Below are 19,998 nucleotides of genomic sequence, written 5' to 3' on the forward strand. Positions count from 1 at the left end.
CCACCTGCAGATCGAAAGACATTTGGGCCCCCTCAGGAGTTACCTGAATGCCACTCAGGAGGAGTCGGACGATGATCCGTGTATCCAGAAATGTTAATGCATTACCAATGTAACATATCCAAATGTACGTGAATGAACTCTGTATACTGTTTTTGCTGTTTTGTAATCGTCAGCTAAAATTAAAGTTAAAAAATAAATAAATACAAGTCTGACAACCTGGATAGTTCTCCAGACTATCTTCAACATATTGTCAAACGTTTTTGGCTTTTGCCAACACGCCTTGCACATTGAAAAATGCAATCTACAGGATTAATAACTACTCCAGTTGATGCACCTGACTTGCTCTCGAAGGTGAAGTGGGAAACTTATCTGGGTGGCTCAATCCCCGAGACGTCAAAGAAAAAAAAAAACTATACTGGCCTCTGCATTTCCCTCAGCAGAGAATTACTTTGCATTAAATACTGATCAACTGCCAGGACATTTAAAGGTAGAATAGAATCTCCCACTTGATGTGATAATCATGGTCAGGGTGGGGTCGAGGTCGCGCACACTGCTGCTGTGCTACACTCTCCTCATCTGAAAAACCTAAGGGCTTTTCCCCTACTTACTCCCTGGGGATCCTCTTGTCAGGTGGCCAGGGGACGACCATCGCTGTTGGATCCAGACCCTGGGATTTGACAAACGAGGGAGAGTCACCTGGGTGGAGAGTGCTCAGGGATTGGAAATGAGGAGCCTGAAGGTGAGACGTGGTATCCCCCCCTTTTCCAACACCCCCTACCCGACATTTCCTCCACTTTCATAGCTGTTATGAATCCTGTCCTGTTACCCCCTCTCCCCAATTCCAACAGTTATCACAATAAAAGGGAGGCATAGTAGAATCAGGAAAAGGGAATCAAACACATTACCCTGTGTCTTACAGCCACACGATTATTCCCCTTTTCCTGAAAGTATTTTACCTAATTTACCCACAATCACTAGGGAACACTACAACTCCCATAATTCTATTTCCCCACTGAGATGCCAAAGGACTGAGACGAAGAGGGGACAGAGCCATGAAGATTACCTTTGGAGAACACCTTGAGAGACAACGGAAAGTCTATTTACACCTAACCCTTTGTTGTTCTGTTACTAGGGTCAGGCAGAGTCAGGAAGGGCAACTAATCACACCTGACTCCAATTAACTTTCCCAGCAAGTATAAAAGGTGGAGTACACAGGCACACTCTGAGCGAGCTGGGGATGCTGGACGGTGCATGGAGGCCAGGGAGAGAGAACAGCAGCTGGGGGAACCCTGAAAAGCCTGGAAGACGGACTGCCAAGATATTGAGTCTGTGAGTAGAGGGGAGGCTCCAGTGTGGCGAGGGAGCCATGTCTCCAGGGAGCCAAACCAGGGATAGCTGGAATTTGCTGGCAGGGTCCGAGCCAGGGCTCGTCCCCTGGGTGAAGTACTGAAACCCAGGCAACTGAGGGGCAGGTGGTGAGACCCTGACCTGAGTTTCATCCCATCAAAAGAACTCTTCTGCTCCCAAGATCGCCTGAATGCTACCAAGGGGAGCTTGCGAAAAGGGAGCAAAACAAGTAATGCACTGTGGGACTTTGAGTTCAAAATATAAAAATTAGACTTTTTTTTTTAGAAGCTAGAAAGTCTGGGGACAATAAGCTAGCGCTCTTCAGAGGCTGTTGCGAGCCAGGCTGTGAAAGGCCAACGGGCTGATCGGCAGTGGAACAGATCAAGAGAAAGCCAGGCAAGATTTCCATGCTTTCGGGAGGCCGCGAGCGTTTGAAAAGCAAAGCCGGGCAAGCAGAAGAAAGAAACCTTCAAGTTGTCTGAAAGCGACACACGACCCTCCTGGGTGAACGGCGGACATGGGGAGGAGAAGAAGTTGGTAATGGCCTTGAGCTGCAGAAATGAGATGAAAGAAATCCAATTAACATAGCCGGTGAGTTAGAGGGAAACAAAAGTCTGGTTGATGTTAAAGGAAAAGTGACATAAGTAATTTGTTAAGTTGAAGGTTACGCGTATGCCCATAAAACACGAATGAGGACAATTGTTAAGACAAAAATACAAAGTAGCAGAGTAGTCCTGCGAGAGAAAGTCACACATTCGGAAGTCTCTGTGAAATATTTATGGAATTTGATAGATATTGCAAGCAGAGGGAAAAGGAAACCGCAATAAGGAAAGAAGATTGAATAAGAGGAAAGTGATATTTGTGAACTGTAAAATATGCCAAGAGGGCAAAAGGAAAGTGAACTGTGAATTATGCCAAGAGGGCAAAAGTGAACTATAAGAACTGTGGAGAAAGACCAAGAAGGCAAGTGAGAGAGAATAGAGCTCCAAGTACCATGAGGCATTGGTGCTACCAGAGAAAATCAAAAATTGAATGATGGTTGAAAGAGAAGTCGAAGTGGTCATGCACAAATCTACATAAATTCCTTGCAGTCTCGAAAGTCTTTGACAGTGAGAAAGATATGCGAGATAAAAACATGGGGAAATGTAAGCTGGATTCCAAGATGGCCGCTGGTGAGTGAAGACGTGCTGTCCTGCGTTCCGCTCTGGGTCGAGAAAGCAGGCTGTGCCGGTCCATGAGACGGAGGCAGAGCTGGGCAATATAGCACCGTGGTGATAAGGGAATGGCGCTGCAGAGCCACTTCAGGAGACCAGGAGTAGCCCCCTCCCCACCAGATGGGACACATGTGACACGCACATGCGCAGAAGAGTGTGGCGCCGGCAAAGGGGAGGCGAGTGCAACGGCAACATCGGACCCGGTTGGAGGTGGCGAAGTGGAGACCTTGGTGGCGCTGGGCGGTCTTGGGAGTAAGACCCCGGTGAAGGTAGGCCACCAGCAGGGGGCAGGATTCATGTGAAGGATAGATCGGAGAGAGCTCCCCGTGAGCAATCGGCAGCGGGACGAGCAGAGGCCGAGGAGAAAATGCAGAGACCAAGGTGTTGCGGGGAAACAGAGTACGGGCAGCTGTAGAGCCCGGAGACCCTGGGGTGGGTGGACAGCTGAGGAGAAGAGGAAAGAAGTGAGCTGAGGCCCGTGACGTCTCCTCGGGGAGTACACAGAGGCGTGGGAGAGCGGCTATGCCCCCAGTGAAGCCGCTGTGAGGAAAGCGGGCCCGACAGGGCCTGGGAGCGGTGTGCGCCCCTGGAAGGAGTGGAGCGGTGAGCCCCGCGGAAAGTAGGTGACCGGGGATCGTGACAAACTTTGGAAGCCGGGAGGTGGTGGGGTGGCCCACGTAAAGAACGGGCTGCCAACCCACCGCACCGTTGGTTGAGGAGTGCCCGCAAGGAGTAGAGGTGCTACCCAGATGCCAGGACCTAAGGGGAAGAGCACACCAGCCTGAAGGAGTCACCCTCACTGGCCCAAGGAGGACAGCTGGAGTGCTGTTGGAGGCAGCGAGGGAGGATGCATCAGGGTCCGAGAAAAATGACGGCGAGGAGAAAGGTGAAGCCCAAGAGAGTGCAGATATGGCTCTCAGTAAGGAAGACCTGTGGGAATGCCTCAATGACTTGGAGGGGAGAATAACTAATACTATTCCAAGAGCAATTTACTTCTTTACAAGAGGAATTGAGAAGCTCCCTGATCAACGAAGGTGAAGTGAAGACATTGGAAGAGAGTGTGGATGTGACAGACCAGGGATTGACGGAAATATCGGAGGAGGTACAAAAGAATGGTGAACTGCTGGACCAGTTGGCCAGGGTCTCCCATAACCTGGAATTACAGGCAGAGGACCTGGAGAACCGTTTGCGCCGGTCAAACATCCCGGTGAAAGGACTGAGACAATCCAGGATGCTGAGCTAACGATCACGATCCAGCAATGTTTTGGGAATCTACTGATGGATATCCAGCCTGAAGAGGTTGGGATTGATTGCCTGCACAGGGTGGGGCCCAGGAGAAGGGAGCGAGGCCGAGAGACTTCTTGGTGCGGTGGCTCTCACCTCTTATGGTTTGAAAGGGAACATCTTGCGAGCCGAGAGAAGCCAATGGAACATTACAGTGAATGGGGCACAAGTGCAGCTGGTTCAGGACCTGGCTTTGGTTAACTCTGCAAAAGCAAAGGGATTTGGGCCAGGTGACTCGGGCCCTAATTGCAAAACATCCCATATAACTCGACCTTGCCGTTTGGCCTACTCTTTAGCCTGGATGGAGAGTAGCATTGTATCACAAGTGCAGAGGGCCGGACACTACTGAACTTGGAGGAGGAATACGGTCCCGCAGAGGGACGACCCAGGCCCTCGTCCCACCAAGAACAGAGACAGTGGGAGTGGACTAAGGAGCAGTGGAGGACGAGAGGCAGAGGGGGAAGACTAAAAGGTCTGCCGGAGAGAGGGAAGGCGTGAGGAGCAGGGGGGGGGGGTGGTGGTCCTCTCAGAAGGACAAAGATAGTGAAAAGTGATGGACAGGCATGGTGGCGAGTAAGAAGGGATTTGATACGGTTCACCATGGCCTAGAGCGGAAGGATGGCGGGTAGTTTTTGAATCAGTGAGAGGTGTTTGGATACTTCCCGATAAGGGTGACCTCAGGTACTTTCTTGGGCCAAAGCCTTGGAGACGTTCCCCAAAGTCCATCTTAGGATCTTCGGCCTGAGCCGGGGATTGGTTTATTGGGGAGCGTCTTGTTGGGAATGTTGGTGGCCGGGGGGGGGGGGGGGGGGGTCTAAGGGGGTGGAAGCAGGTGGGAAGGAAACTAGGATGGTGTCATGGGAGTATTAGAAGGGTGGTAATAATTACCACAGTGATTTTTCATTTTCAAAGTTTTGTCACATAATGTGAGGAGTCAGAATTCCCCAGTGAAGCGTAGAAAGGTGGAGGCATACCAATGTTATTTTGCTGCAGGAGACGCATATAAAGAAGGCAGATAAAACCGTCATGCGATCGAGTCCGTTTTTCCAGATCTATCAGGTCAACGCGATTGGGAAGATGGCAGGGGTTCCGATAGGGTTCAAAGATTACCTAAGGGCCGGATTCTACGCACTCAGGTGGACGTCGAGGGGAGGTACTTGTTCTTACAGGTGCAACTGGAAAATAGACAGGTAACCATGGCGACGGTGTATGCACCTAATTCGGGGCAGGATGGTTTCCTGCGGGAGGTGGTGTCAAAGCTGGAGTACTTTGCAGTAGGGGAGATCCTTCTCACGGTGGATTTTAACTTGGCGTGGAAACCTGCCAGGGATAGGAGCGTCGGGGGGGGGGGGAAGGGGGGTGATCTAGGACCCCTTTGGAGGCACTGATGGAGGGTTTAGAAAATGTGATGTCTGGCGGACCAGGAGGTGGGACAAAAGGGGCTATACGTGCTATTTGCATATTTATCAATCCCTGTCCAGAATACTATACGTGTGAGCGACGGCTAGGTTGATGGGAGAGGTAAAGAAAGTAGAATTAGGGTCCATCTTGTAGTCGGATCACGCCCCAATGCTGTTGACGCTCCTGGATAAGGGGACAACTAGATGGTTATGGTCTTGGGCGTTCCGAGGGTAACTGTTGAATGACGTGGTGGCGGCAGTGGTGATTGGAGATGAGATAGAAGGGTACTTCTCTACCAACGACAACCAGGAGGGACTTTGGGATGCCTTTAAGGTAGTGATGAGGGGGGAACTTATTGCTCTGCAGACCCAGAGGGAGAAACAGAGGGGCAATGGAGAAGGAATTGGAGGCCCAATTGGGGGAATATCAGCACACCACAGCCAAGCATAGGATGAGGGTACTGCACAAAAAGCTGAAGGAAGTCCATAGTCAACTGAAACTACTGCGCACCCACAGGGCTGAGAGGTCCCTGTTGGTGACCAAGCAGAGTGTCATGACCTATCGGCGCAGATGGTCTGGCACAGATGGCGCCGCATCTCACTGCTACACTACCGTACTCCCAAGATGTCGCTGCAAGCAACAGGCAGCATTGTAGGCATTATCAAAGGACCCATGGTCCTGACTCCGTCCCCGGCTTCTGTGTGCGTTTATCTGGTGTCACGTCCAGAGCAACAGTGCGTTGCTATTCCGCTTCCTCCTGTGGCTACGCTTTGTAAGTTCGTGCCCATTCTAATGAGTATTTGGATATTCCTGATTCTGTCTTCCTTTCCTCACCTTTATTTCTTTCTGACACACAGTGAACCCCTATCTACAGTCACTAGTAGACTCCTGCTCTCAGCCCCCGGTCCCGGCAGGCTGTTTTCAGCACAGTGACCACGCCTCCCTTGGTACGTCTCCTTCCCCTTCGTATTAGCAGTAGATCACAAGAAACATCCTGTACCAACGGTTCTTTTTCACCCCAGACACAAGAACACATTCCGGCGCTTCTACGGCACCCAGGAGCAAATCTTGCATATTCCGGAGCTCGCTGCCTCTCTCTCTTTTTTCTGCAGCAGTAACTCTTCACTTAGCTCTGAGCTGACACGGTAGGCTTGTTTACTTAACGCATATTTCTCTATGGTTCCTCGCACTCCTCTACTGTATTCTCAAATCCTTATCACTATTTCTCCTTCTAGCTGCTAACCTGGGGTCAACTCGCATTTCCCTCTGGAGATCCATGCAAGCAGTTTCATTCCTAAAGCACTGACATCATTCAGAGGGAAATTCTCAGCAGTGCACTTAGGAACATTCTGCTCCCAGCTTATCACTGCTAACTCTTACATTTTCATTCCAGTGCCTTCCTAAGGACTCCCAAGACCGCCCAAATCTGAAGTTCTTCTCGTCTTCCTGCTCACATCTGCCGGACCAGCAAAACAGGGTTTTCTTCCCCTAGAGGATTACCCTGGAAACCCTATCCAGACGGGCTATCCAGTATTGGGGCTGGGTAGGGTGACTAGGTCAATTCTCTAATCTTCAAGTCTGCTGTACCTACTCCAGGTTGGTGCTTTTTCTGTCTTTACATCTTCCAGTTGGTAACAGGGTGGTTATAATATCACACAGAGGTATTATGTGCAGGCTAATAAAAGCGGACAGGTTATTGGCTCGGCAGCTGAAGGTATCAGAGGTGGCTAAAATGGTTTTGCAAATTGTGCAGCCCGATGGGTCGATCGCTCCTGAATCGGAATGCCATAACTGAGGCCTTCGCTAAATTCTATGAAACACTATATGCCTCGGAGCACCCGGATCACCTGGGGGTTGGGCAGTATTTCTCAGATTTACCAATGTCAAAGATGACGCCTATGGAGCGGGAAGGGTAAGAAGGGGACATAAGGGGGCGGAGGAGGTGGAGGCAGCGATTACGGCACTACCAGTGACTAAAGCGGCAGGACCGGATGGATTTCCAGTGATATTTTATAAAAAGTATATCCGAGACTGACCCCTAGGCTTGCAACGTTATTTAACTCGATCGCACATAAAGGGGGGTATCATCGACTATGGCAGAGTCAAAAGGTTGTGGTATTTGGGAAACCGGGCAATGACTTGATGAAATGTGGGTCTCGCCGACCCACCGCGTTGATGAACACAGATGCAAAGGTGTACATGGGTATCTTGGCGGCAAGACTAGCATCCCTGCTTCCGAAATTGACACAGGCCAGCCGGGCTTCATTATAGGGAGACAGACCTGGGACATTAGGAGGGTCGAACATTTCATAGGGAAGGTTAACACAAAACAGACTGCGGTCTCGGTGGATGCTGAAAAGGCGTTCGACAGGGTGGAGTGGCCCTTCTTGTTTACCGCTATGGAGCTGATGGGGATGGGAACCAGGTCTATACAGATGGTAAAAGCAAAATATACGGGCCCCACAATGCGCATGCCTATTAATGCACAACTGTCCGCAGTATTAAAAAATAGGCCGGGGCACAAGGCAGGGATAGGGAGAATAATCATAATAATAATAAAACACATATAGCGCTACGAACCCTCAGGCATCTGAGCGCTGCTTATTACTCATGGTGTGTGGTGCTCATGTCACCGCTCAAGGGATGCCCCTTGTCCCCGCTCCTGTACACCATATGCCTGTAGCCATTCCTTATTAATCTCCGACAGAAACAAGTAATACAGGGCATCCCTTTTGGAGGAGAGGAGCACAAGATAGCCGCCTTTGCGGACAACATGCTGATGACACTGACAAACCCGGAGCTATCGATACCAGCATTGGTAGCTGAATTGACAGTAATAGAGCAGGTGGCGGGTCTCAAGGTTAATATGGTGAAGTCAGAACTGCTGCACCTGGGGCTATCGCGTGCAAAGATGGTGGATCTGCCCTCGTACTCACTGTTCGTAGTGGCAAGCTTTATTATCATCAGGTACTTAAGATGGCTAACGCGGTATTGCAGATGTATGATAAAAACTACCCTGGGCTGCTCCAGCAGGTGAAGGCTGTCCTAGGGAAATGGACCCCACTAGGTAGGGTGGCCACAGTAAAGAGGGTAACACTCCCGAGGGTACTCTACTATTTCCAGGCTCTCCCTATTCCAGTTCCGCATCTATTGTTTGTGGCAGTGAATAAAATGGCATCAAGATTTCTTTGGCAAAATAAGCCCCAGAGAGTAGCGCTGCGCACTTTGATGGCACCTAGAGATAAAGCAGGGAGGAGTGGGACTCCCAAACTTTACAAGGTATTACGAGGCCGCACAACAAAGTAGTGTGAGAATGGTTCACTGGAGATCTGTTGAAACCCTGGGCAAGGGTTGATAGGGCAGTGGCGGGGTGCTCTTTGGAGGGGGTTCTATGGTTACATAGACGAGATAGGCCCTAAAACACTTGGATGCCTGATTGAAAAGGGATTTCTTTCCACGCGTCCGGTCCCCTTTTACACTACTCTTTGTGAACTCACAATTCCAACCGGGGATGGCATAGGGAGCGTTCAGGCAATGGTGTTAAGTGGGGTGCACAAAGTTGAGGGACATGATGCAGGGAGTGGACATTCGCACATTCATAGAATTAAAACAGTATAAGGGACTCTCTGAAAAGGATAGAATGGAATACTACCAATTGAGGCACTGGATATTAAGCTCAGGGGTGAAATCAGCTGCAGGGAGAGAATTCACTGCCTTCAAAAAAAAGTTAATCACCACACATACAGGAAACAGGCAGATGGTGTCAAAGCTATACTCTATTCTGATGGAAGGGGATTCGGCCCCGGCTTGGGGGTATATGCACAGATGGGAAAAGACGATGGGGATAGATATCCCTCAGGAACATTGGGAACACTTGGGGGAATATCCCCAAGCTGACGAGGTCTATTCAGATTAGGGAAGCCTGTTATAAGATAATGGTACAGTGGCATTATATGGCAGAGAGGCTGCACAAAATGTTTCCAGCGACTTCGGAGGAGTGCTGGAGGGGCTGTGGCATGAAGGGGGATTGGAGGCATACCTGGTGGGAGTGTCCGAGGCTAGGACCATTCTGGGAGGAAGTCGCGGCCCAGATAAGGACAATGGATGCCCTCTATGTAGTGTTGACAACAAGGGAATGGATTTGTTGTCTTTTTGATCCGGGGTTCTGTCTGCCCACTAGAGCTCATGGTAAGGCCTTCATGCTAATGATAATTATGGCATGGCTGGGAATCGCAAAATGCTGGAAGCAAAGGCAGCCGACAATGACAAGGGATTGGTTGTATAAATTGTGGGGGTTTATGGCAATGGAATGGATGATATAACATACAAGGGAACGCTGGACGATTTCATCAAGATTGGGAAATGGTTTTGGACTACCTCAAAGGGGATTATGTGCGTCAGTGGTGTCCAGATAATTTGAGAATATTGGACATTATGTAAGTGTATGAACTTTCAGATTATCCAAGACTAGGAAGGACATGAGTGAAATGAAGTTCTTAGGCAAGTGGGAGCACGGCGACTCTGGTCGGCAACGGCGGTCGTCGACAGTGGCAGACAACAGTCCGGGTGCTTCTCTTTGAGATTCCGCAGCAGTCCCCGTCTTGGGTCGGCAGCCTGTCGAAGGTCTGTCTACCAGGGAGCTTTGGCAAAGATCAGCTGGTGCACGATGGTCCCTCGTAGCTCGGGAAGAGGGCGCCTTACCAGGTCCTCTCCGAGTCAGTCCTTGGAGACACAGCAGCTTTCAGATTGTGAAGGAGAGCAACAGCAATTCTTCTCGTCCAGCAGGGCTTCAAGGTCAAGCTTCAGTTACCCCAGTTACTCGTCGTAGTGGACTTCAGCTTCTGACCAATTTCCAGTCGTGAGAGGTCCCCAGATAGAGTATTCGGTCTCTCATCCACACTGCTAGGTCACACTCAACAGCCAATCATCCAGAAGGGCATTCATGCAGTCAGTCAGCCAATCAGGCACGCAGTGCATTCAGGCCATCCTTCTCACAACACAGAATGTGGATTGGGACAAGTACCCAGCCATTCAACACTACACACTGCATTCAGGCCAGTTTCGGGCAGGGCTGTCTCAGTCTTTGTCTCTCATGCCAGAAACCAGACAACCACAACAAGAAGTGCATATTGGTCACACACTCCATTCACCCAGGTCCCACCCACAGGAGGAACCCACAACATACATCACCGGGAAGGCTCCAGCTAGTCTGGCCGGGCCTTCACAACAACACCATATATGGCACTTCCACCCAACAGCCAGTCAGGGGGAAGGGACAGAGTCAGGGCTTCCCAGGACTTTGGGAAAACAAGGTAATAGGTAATAGAAAGCAAGAGGCCGCAGGGGCCATTTTGTTTTCCATCAGGAATCAACTGATTATAATGGCAGGGCCGGGGTATCCCAAAATGGAGGATACTCTGCGCACCTGTCAAATTCAGCATGGAGCTGCCACCAGCCCATACCCTGCTCTGCGGGCCACCCACAGGTGCCCAAAAACATACACTGGGGGCACAGGGTTGTACCCCCCACCCATAGGTGCCATAAGGGTATCCCACGGGTCCGTTCACCAAACCAAAAGAAAGAGCTGCACCGCCAGGAGTCCCACATGAACTCCTGCACGGAAAACACGACAGAACACACAATAAAAAGCAGTAAAGGACAAGGATACGGAGGCCCTGTCCCTCCGATGCATTTCCAGCATCACATTGAGACACTATTTTCATTTTGTATTCCCTGAACACATTTGTTATTCTAAGAAGGATGCAAGATTAGGTTTTGTTTATAGGCATTTTTATTTAGACTAGACGGACGTGGACTATTTTGTTGGTTTTATTGGTCGAGATTACTCCCATTATAGAGATAGGGCAAGAGAGGCAGTTTCCAGACCCTTAAATTAAATAAGGGTTTTTGAATATTGCATCCATTGTGTCAGTGTCTGCTTTTGATACCATGCCTTATTCACACTCCTTTTGGATTTAAGTGCTGAACGGGGTGAACATGAAGGGAGGCTCTAACCCCTAACTTGGTCTCCCCCATGCAGCTTCTCTCCACCCTAGTCCATGGTAAGTGTCTCAACAAAGCTCTCGGTTGCAAAAGAAACAGTAACTAGGTCATTGAAAGTGCTCTATGAGGATCCCGATGGAGAAGTAGCTTTAGCACATGGCTGCCCTCTGAGCGACATGGTTGTACCAGCAAAGAGACCTCCTAGATGCATACAAGTCCACCTGGCATGGTTTCAATGGACTGTACATGTAATAATGATAATGGTGTGTTATTTATATAGCGCCTTTATCCAAAGCGCTTTACAAAGCAATTTACATACAATATCACCCAACCAAAATTGGTAATCATTTATTGACCTCGGAAGGATGAAAGGCTGAGTTGGCATTGCCGGGATTCTAACCTAAGACCTGCATATCACGCTCAGAATGTATGGTACCTTGTGGTGAATGCACTGGTGGCGGATTACACATTATAATGCTGGTATTGTTACAGATTGTGTTAGCAATGCTGTTCCATGTTGTATTTCCTCATCTTTCCCCTGTGCCACACTCTCTCACTTCACGTGTCCTTTTTTGCCACCAGATTTGCCATTTCGTCATTTGTTAATTTAAACTTTAATTTCATGTTGCGGGTTGTTGCTTTTAGCTGCCAATTGCCTTTTATGCAGAAATACATATATTGCTTATTTAAACTTAACTGCTGATCTACTGCATAGAGTGTTGTCTGATGGTGTATAATTATAATGACTCTAAAATAACATGTTGCCCAAAAGAAAATCTTGCATTGTCAAGTACAAAATTATGAATTGATGGAAGAAAAGATTAGCTGGGCATAGTCAAACTTATAACACTCATTACTGTTCTTTCCGACATACATACCAAGAAGAGGCTCAGTTATATTTAGCAATGATACACATCCAGGAGGTGTGAACTCTGTCTGTCCAACATCGCATTCCAAATATTCAACACAAGGAATCCTATAAAAATGAGACTTTGTTTTATAACTTGTACTTTATGTCTGAAATACTTAGAAACATGTAATCTACTTCACACAATGCTGAGCTGGGCCTGTCAAGCTACTGAACAACATTTAACAGATTTGTATGGTGCAAACTTGGCTTGCCAAGGAACACAGAGGCACCAAACATGAGCTAAACAATCCATCAATTACTCATACAATTCAATAGTTAAAAATATAAAAGAAAGAAAAAGTTAAAAACAGAGACAATTCATGACGAACAATAATATACAGTCACCCTATGAACAACATTCATTATCTTAGTTCTGCTGCGAGTGAGGGCATTACATCCCAGAGGATTCTCTGAACAATGTATTCAGTGATTCAGGAACGTTGTGGGGCTCCAACGCAGAAAAGGGGGACAATTATTCAATAATATTGGGAAATCTTTGCTTATGTATTTTTCCTGTATTTGCCAGAGGTCATTCTCGAATTTTACAACTACAGTTAGTCTGCATACTGCCCGAGATCTGTAACTTTGTAGCAAGACAACTATGCTTTCCCTGCCCCAACACCATATGAATAAGGCATCCTACTTCAAAAAGAATAAATATGCTTTCAAAAGGAACCCGTAAAGGGCTGTCAATACAGATGATAGAATCCCTTAATATATTAAAGCCTCTATTAATTTAGCCACTGCATGATGCACGGTTTCCAACAGATGTAAAATAGCTTTAGGGAAGCCCACCAACAAGAGGGACGTAAATGGCAGATCATTTACTTCATTAATGCAGCATTACAACCTATGTAGATTACCACTGAAACTCACTGTATGTAAATATTATTCCTGGGTATTACTTTTAGCTATGCTGAAAACTGGACTGGATTTTAAAATGCAGTAGGCCAATACACCCCCGCCTGATAGATCTTCAAAATACTTTTTTTGTAACAATGTTCTGCAAATGCGAGTACTATCACCCACCAGGAATAGTCTATTGTTTGTTTTTCAACTTTTAACATACTGCATGCCCATAATCATTTTCAACTCAGAAAAGTGTGAGGATTAGAGACAACCATAGTTCCAATGCTGAAGGATCATTATCCCTTTTTCTCCATAAGACTTGAAACCTAGTTAATAGTTTTCTAAGCTAGATTTATACAACGGCCAGGACATTATTAATCAAAGGAATCACAGCAATATGCATTTTCTTTGAAGTTTGTCGACCTGTCCATATTTAGTAATGGTGTTGCCAGCTCTCAAGATATAATATTTTGAATTTCAAAATAAAGACACTTATTCTGATGAAATCTCGATGTCGACAACCCTCCTCTGGCAAATACGTAGCTAATGTAAGACATAGACCAGAGCTTTCCATTATTGTTCACATTCGGAGTGCTGTAGTTATCGACAACATGTTTTAACCTCCCATGTTACACATTAAAGAACATATTGCCCTCTCTGTATGCTAAGTGAAATATGGAAAATAGTGTATGGTCTTCTCTCAATACTTATTCATTTGCAAACACTACTCCCATTGCATACACAGACTTCCCAGAGACTAAATTAAATGACACCCCCACTTCCCTCATTACTACCAAATACATAGGATTAAAAGATTGATGTAATGAACTGTGATGACGTCACATTATCCCCAAGCACAAAGATTTCAGTACTGATGGAATCTCGGACTTGCAGGGCCAATGGGGAATTTGGCGTTAGGGTAATCCCTCTCGCTCCAGTCTTCCTCCACATCCCTAACCCAGCCGTCTGTAATGCATGTTGGTTCTATGGTCAGGTTATCCCCCCCAGTGTCTGTCGCTGACTAGTGCTAACAATGGTTTCCCTATATCAATGGCTACCAGACTCGCTAGCTGCCTACTAGCTGTCCCTCTACCTTCCCCACTTAGTTTTCTAGGGAGTAAAAGGATGATGCCACCTTCTAACCGGTCAACTACTCAGCATACACACACAAATTCACCTGGACATCTTCTCTACGCTAGTGTCCCAAGATGTTCTCCTCTGCACCATACTACTATCCCTCAAATGAGATAATCTGCCTTCCTACTTCCACCCTTTGATGTTACCTTATTCTTTTCACTTCTTCCTGTCCCTACTGCTCCTCTCACTACTGGTATCTTCAACTACCACCTTACCACTCCCTCTGATATACCTTTCTTCCCACCCTCCTACTACTCCCCCTCATCACTCCTACTTCACTGCTGCTACTACTATTACTACCACCACTTCTCTCTCACCACTACACCAGCTCTACTACCGCCTCTCACTACCACTCCTATTCACCACTACTGCTACTTACTCTCTACTACTCTTTTACTCCATCTACCAATACCACCACTTACTGCTGCTACTACTACCTCTAATTACATCTACTACCACCTTCTCTCTACTCCTACTCTACTGTTATTACACTCATCCACAACGACTCCATAGACCCCTCTCTAAACAACCTCCACACGCCTTCCAGACTCCTCTGGTCTCTCGACCATACTCCTCCACTTCTTGTCCTCACCCAAATACAACCCACTCAGATTACTCTCTGGCTTCTGTTTAAGTAGCACACCCCCCCACCTCCCAGGATTGGTCATCTGTCTTAACCAATTCCCTACCTTCTCCACATTTCTAACATGGGCAATGTAAAGGCGCATAGCAAACTGCTGTTCCCCATTGCTTTGGCCTTCCTGAAGGGCCTCTTAATAAAAGAATCCCTGGTGGTTTAGTGTGGACTCTTATTTTGGTCTTTCTGGAGGGCTTTGTTTATTTTATAAATGCGTGGTGGGCTAGTAGAGGTTTCCATTATGCATAGGATTCAGCAGATACTATCTGCTGGAGCTGGGCTCTCTTCTCTTGGTGTGGACCCCAGCTGACACTACAAGCTGGAGCAGTGTCCCTCTTGGGAAGGCTGCAGTGCCTTGCAGCGACCTCTTGGTCAGTGCTGGCACCGCTTCTCTTCCTCTTTCTGCGTCGCAGCGGGCCACTGCGGGTCTCTGATGTCCTACCTTGCTTACTGCCTAGCTGCTCTTCTCACCACAGTTCAGGAACGCTGCCAATCCCACTTCTGCTGGATGCTCCCCAGGGTTGTTATTCTTGTGCCTCGTCTCTCCGGTGTCCCGCGGTGGCATCTTGGCAGGTGGGGGTGGGGAGCCATACCCACACCGACTCTGGCACCATGTGATGTTAGGGTCAGGTTACCCCTCTCCTCTGACATAAGCAGCCCTGTCACAATAGGTACTGCAAAAGGGACTTGAACCAGTTGGAGTATTATGGTTCCAACTCCAACCAGGCTACTTTATTGCCATCAAACGTTGGCAAAGCATCACAGGGAAACCAAACGGAGAACCAGATAGGTCTATATGGACCAGCTATCAAAACATCAGCGTTCTAAAAATGCAGCTACCGCAAGCCTTAGAACTATGCCCTTCTGGAGGCCAGATCTGTAAATTTACTAGGATTGCACTTAACGTATCTATTTGTCATTGAACCCAAGTGTCTTTGAAATAAAGAATCCAAGAGTGACTAAAACCCAAAGTGAACCAAAGATGCAGCCACTGTATTTCAGACATTTTCATTTACAAAACACTAAAAAGGGTGTGTTAGTCAATACGGCATCTGTAAAAAAATAAAATTAAAAAAATAGTAATTTCTCCAAATGCAAAGAAAACGACTAAACACTATATTCACTGGATTCAGTTTTAAAGTCCCAAATATTTCAAACCAAATTAAATCCTTTTAGCATTCCCGCTCGCCCCCTAAAGAGCCCTGCTTTTTTGCCATGTTATGGAAACTATCGTACCACTGTTGTGGGTACTACAATTACCAAAGATAACATGTTCATGTATGTTGAGCATCATGCATATACAAGTCATCACTCACCGATTCAATAACTGGTTAATGAGATGTCGGTTAAATGTCGACTTCCCGACATTCCTTGGTCCGCTAACTAATATTATTGGACAACTGTCATCTTCTGGAAAGAAGAAAAAAAAAAAGTGATCCATTATTTTCACATTTAGAAAATATATTTTAAAAAAAAATCACAAACGTTATTCAAAATTAGGCATCACTTTTACAATTAAAAATGTATATTGTTAAACAAAATTGTTACAGTCTTATGATGATAATGTCTTGAAACATGTATGTAGGAATTTCAAGTATTTTAGTATAAAATTTGCAGGAATGCAATGACAAAGTAATAGTCGTTTGGCCTGGTAAACAAGCGTAAAACAGTCGATCAATTACTTTACAATTGTAAAACAGAGGGCTGGTGCAGGATTTCTGCAGTTGTATGTCAAAATGTAATTTTGTCACAACCATCCTCATACCTTGATCATCACATGCCCCATCCAAAACGTGCCCAGCTTCATCATATGCAGGCAGAGAATATCCTCAAATGCCAATCGCCCTACCCTTACCTCATCATGATTTAAAGAGTAATCACTGGCAATTCTTAGGATAGCAAGGAGGTGCTGAAGCTACTGTATAAAATGCATTCAACATTCAATAAGAGATTGTCCACACAAAGAGTTTATGAAAATAGGACGACTTTCTCTCAAGGCAAGTATGTGAGATAAAGTTAAATAAACATTAATAAGGAAAGGTCGTAACCTAACTGGTAGTGTTATGGACTCATGAAGCTAAACTGAATAGCAAATGCAAATGAGGGGACCATTAATCCAAATTCATTCAACAGAGGTCAGTCTCACATAGGATTAAATGGGGATGACTCACTGGCGGTTTCAGATTGACTGAACGGGATATGGCCGTGATGCTGCGGTTTCACAAATCTTAAACATAGATACCATTTTCAGATAGGGCTTCATTTTTTACGCCAATGTTCAGAGCAGGCCAGCGCTAGCTGGCAAACTTCATAAATCCACATTCACCAGTAGCCAAGCCGTTCTCTAGCAACTAGGTGATGCAGATTAGCAGTAAAACAGGTGGCCGACTAGAGAAGGTGCTGAACTTAAAGGAATGTGAAATGTAGAAAGAGTAAGGTGCCAGAGTGATTTTCACTATCTGTATGGTTCCAGTATCGGGGAGATGAAGTTGGTGTCACACAGTCACAGTTCAGTCAATAAGTCGACGCCTGAATCCCAAAAAAATCCTGTTGAGTTCTTTAGTTATGTAAGGAGAAGCCTCAAGTTACCAGTGCTCAAAACCCTTCATGCTCCGATGTGCAGCAAGACTTCGAGTACAGGGGTCTTTGAGGCTTTCAACCAAGGTGAATGGAGCACCAACCTATCAATTCTGTCTGGACCCTGGAGAAGTCCAATATCCACAGACACTGGCAGAGCTTCACAGAAAGACAGCTGTTTGCAAGTTACAGATCCAAGGATTCCTTATCGTCTTTGGCTTGGCATTCGTCTCGTGCTTCAGGATTCGCCCTGGGTTTGGTAGCAGAATCCCAGGTTAAATAGGACTATAGAAAGCAGAGCGTTAACTGCCAATAAATGCATCCACATTTTTGGGCGGCCACCCAATCAACAATGGTCTCAGCATTCAAACCTCTCAAGGATATTTCCAAGGCAAACATTTGTGGATACTAAGTAATGCAATGTAAAATAGTCTTACCTAGCCAGTTTCTGCCAATACTGTTGGCCTTGCTACGTATAGCACTGTAAAAAAAGGAGGGCACGGCACGTTAATCAGATAGGACGGCAGATGCAGAAACCTTTTGATGCCGATGGATGCAGCCCGGAAGTACCAGTTACATGTGTGCCGATATATATGTCATGTTTTCCTACGAGTAGCACGTGTGCAGCTCATCCTGAACAGGACAGCACCCGAGCCATGATTACTGATATAATGCAGGAACAAACTGAATAAGACCAAAGGCTGTGCGGCAGTGGCTTGAATCCGTTAAAAACACATCTGCCCAGGAACTAAGATGAGGGTCACGTAATATGACGGCAAGGTTTGAGTTCCCCTGAGAACCCGAGGCAATGTCGCACAAGACCTCAGTTAGAAGGCAGAGACTGATTATGTATGTTGGAACAATCCACTGCGGGCTGGTCTGTCGCATGGTTGGTAAAAAAGAAACTATACAACTATGGGTTGTGGGGATATTTATTTATTGTAATGTGATATAGTTTAAAAATATTTTTTTTAAACTTTACACATTTAACAAATCTTGATACAAGATATTAATTACACTTCTTAATATTTAACACATCAATTAATTAGATGTCAAATAATCAGGTCATCAAACTTTCTAGTGCAATAATATAATACTTCAGGAATACAATAGTGAGTAAAAAAGAGAAAATAGATTAATCAGCTAATTGCCCTGTATAGAAATACATAAAATAAGAGAAAATACCACAGTTTAGCCAGCCAGACCTAAAACCGGTCAGTCGGTTCAGAAAGAGACATTATACCTCCTACTAAACACTGCTGCTAATTTGTTTTCTTGCAATGTTCCAAATGTTAAAAAGTGCAATATGGAGCTTTGGGTTAAGAGTGTTAATGCAATATAACCATAACTTGTTAGATCTCATATAATCCATATTATGTACATAGATTCTGGGATGCTTAGAATAATAATGGGTCATTAATGGGCACTGAGTTAACACATGTCTAGCGGTTTCAAGATTTGATACAATTCCACATATTCTACAGTTTCTTAAAGAGTCTCGAGACACATTATCCCAAGGTCGATTTACTAAAGTGGGCAAGCAATTAATACGCATCAACAGAATAAAACGTCTCAACGCAGGGGGAAGGACAGAGGTTAAGATACAGTTGGCTCTTCTTAAAGGTGTAAAGGACATAAATCACGAAACTATAGCTACTTAATGTAGCCAAATGTCAGTAATTCTCCTGCCAGTCCCAAAGCGAGACAGACTTCTGGAGATGATGGGACATCGTCTGGTTATCTTGGTCCCAGTTAGGGGACCAACCGCTTACCTCACTAAGCATTAACATATATTTCTCCATTTTGGATTGCTTACCACTACTCATGGCCTCATTTACACATTTCAAGAGGGGATTAGTAGGATTATTCTTGATCTTTATGTATAACTCGGTTCTCTTGCGCAGCACTATCGATTTGAGGGATAGCAGTCCCAGCTCGAGTCGCAATATTGTCATCGGAAAACATTGAGGGAGGCCTAGTATACGTCTCCAAAATTTCCCCTCCAGTAGTTGAAGCCAGTCTGATTTCATGTTGGTCAATGATTCGAGACCATATATTTCCATAGGTATAAAGCACTGCACATAGAGTTGTCTTGCACCCCAAATAGAATAACCACTCTGCTCCTGGGTAAATCTACATATCAAAGCTGTAAGCTGGGCAGCTTTAACCTTTCGTGCCTGGATGCAGAGTGTATAATTCCCCCTACTATCAAACTCTACTCCTAGGTATTTATGAGTGTGTTATTTAATTTCAAGAATACCTACACACATAGAGGGACGTGCTACTCTACCAGCTGTAAACAAGAGTACTTCAGTTTTATTCTGGTTAATGGCCAGTTCATTGGCCTCCGCATACTGCCATACTGGACCCTCTGCATTGTCCACAAGGCCTTCAGGGGACTTGGGTCAAAATACTTTCAACTCTCTCTTCCTAAATATCTTCCTTCTCAAGCTCTTCGCTCATCCGCCTCCAACTCCCTCAGGGTCAGCCGCTTCTCCAAACAACGAGTTGGTGGCAGCCGCTTCTCCAAACAACGAGTTGGTGGCAGATCTCTCTCTGCTGCAGGGGCCTCCCTCTGGAACAGCCTTCCTGCCTCCCTGAAACTTGAGAACCATCTCTGGTTCCGGAAGCACCTCAAA

General features: G+C 46.2%; 1 protein-coding gene across 1 annotated transcript in view; it reads right to left on the reverse strand.

The window, feature by feature from the left end:
* The window catches only part of NOL9 (nucleolar protein 9), a 717,932-nt gene that overhangs the window by 384,324 nt on the left and 313,610 nt on the right, over window positions 1–19,998 (reverse strand). Inside the window, exons 5-6 of the mRNA XM_069610369.1 lie at window positions 16,099–16,192; window positions 12,128–12,225 (exon numbers count right to left, since the gene is read on the reverse strand). Of these exons, the coding sequence (XP_069466470.1) occupies window positions 12,128–12,225; window positions 16,099–16,192 (192 nt within the window). The remainder of the gene's footprint in view (window positions 1–12,127; window positions 12,226–16,098; window positions 16,193–19,998) is intronic.

Source organism: Ambystoma mexicanum, chromosome 8, assembly GCF_040938575.1.
Source record: "Ambystoma mexicanum isolate Mex_15411 chromosome 8, UKY_AmexF1_1, whole genome shotgun sequence".
In the NCBI taxonomy this organism is placed as follows: Eukaryota; Metazoa; Chordata; class Amphibia; order Caudata; family Ambystomatidae; genus Ambystoma; species Ambystoma mexicanum.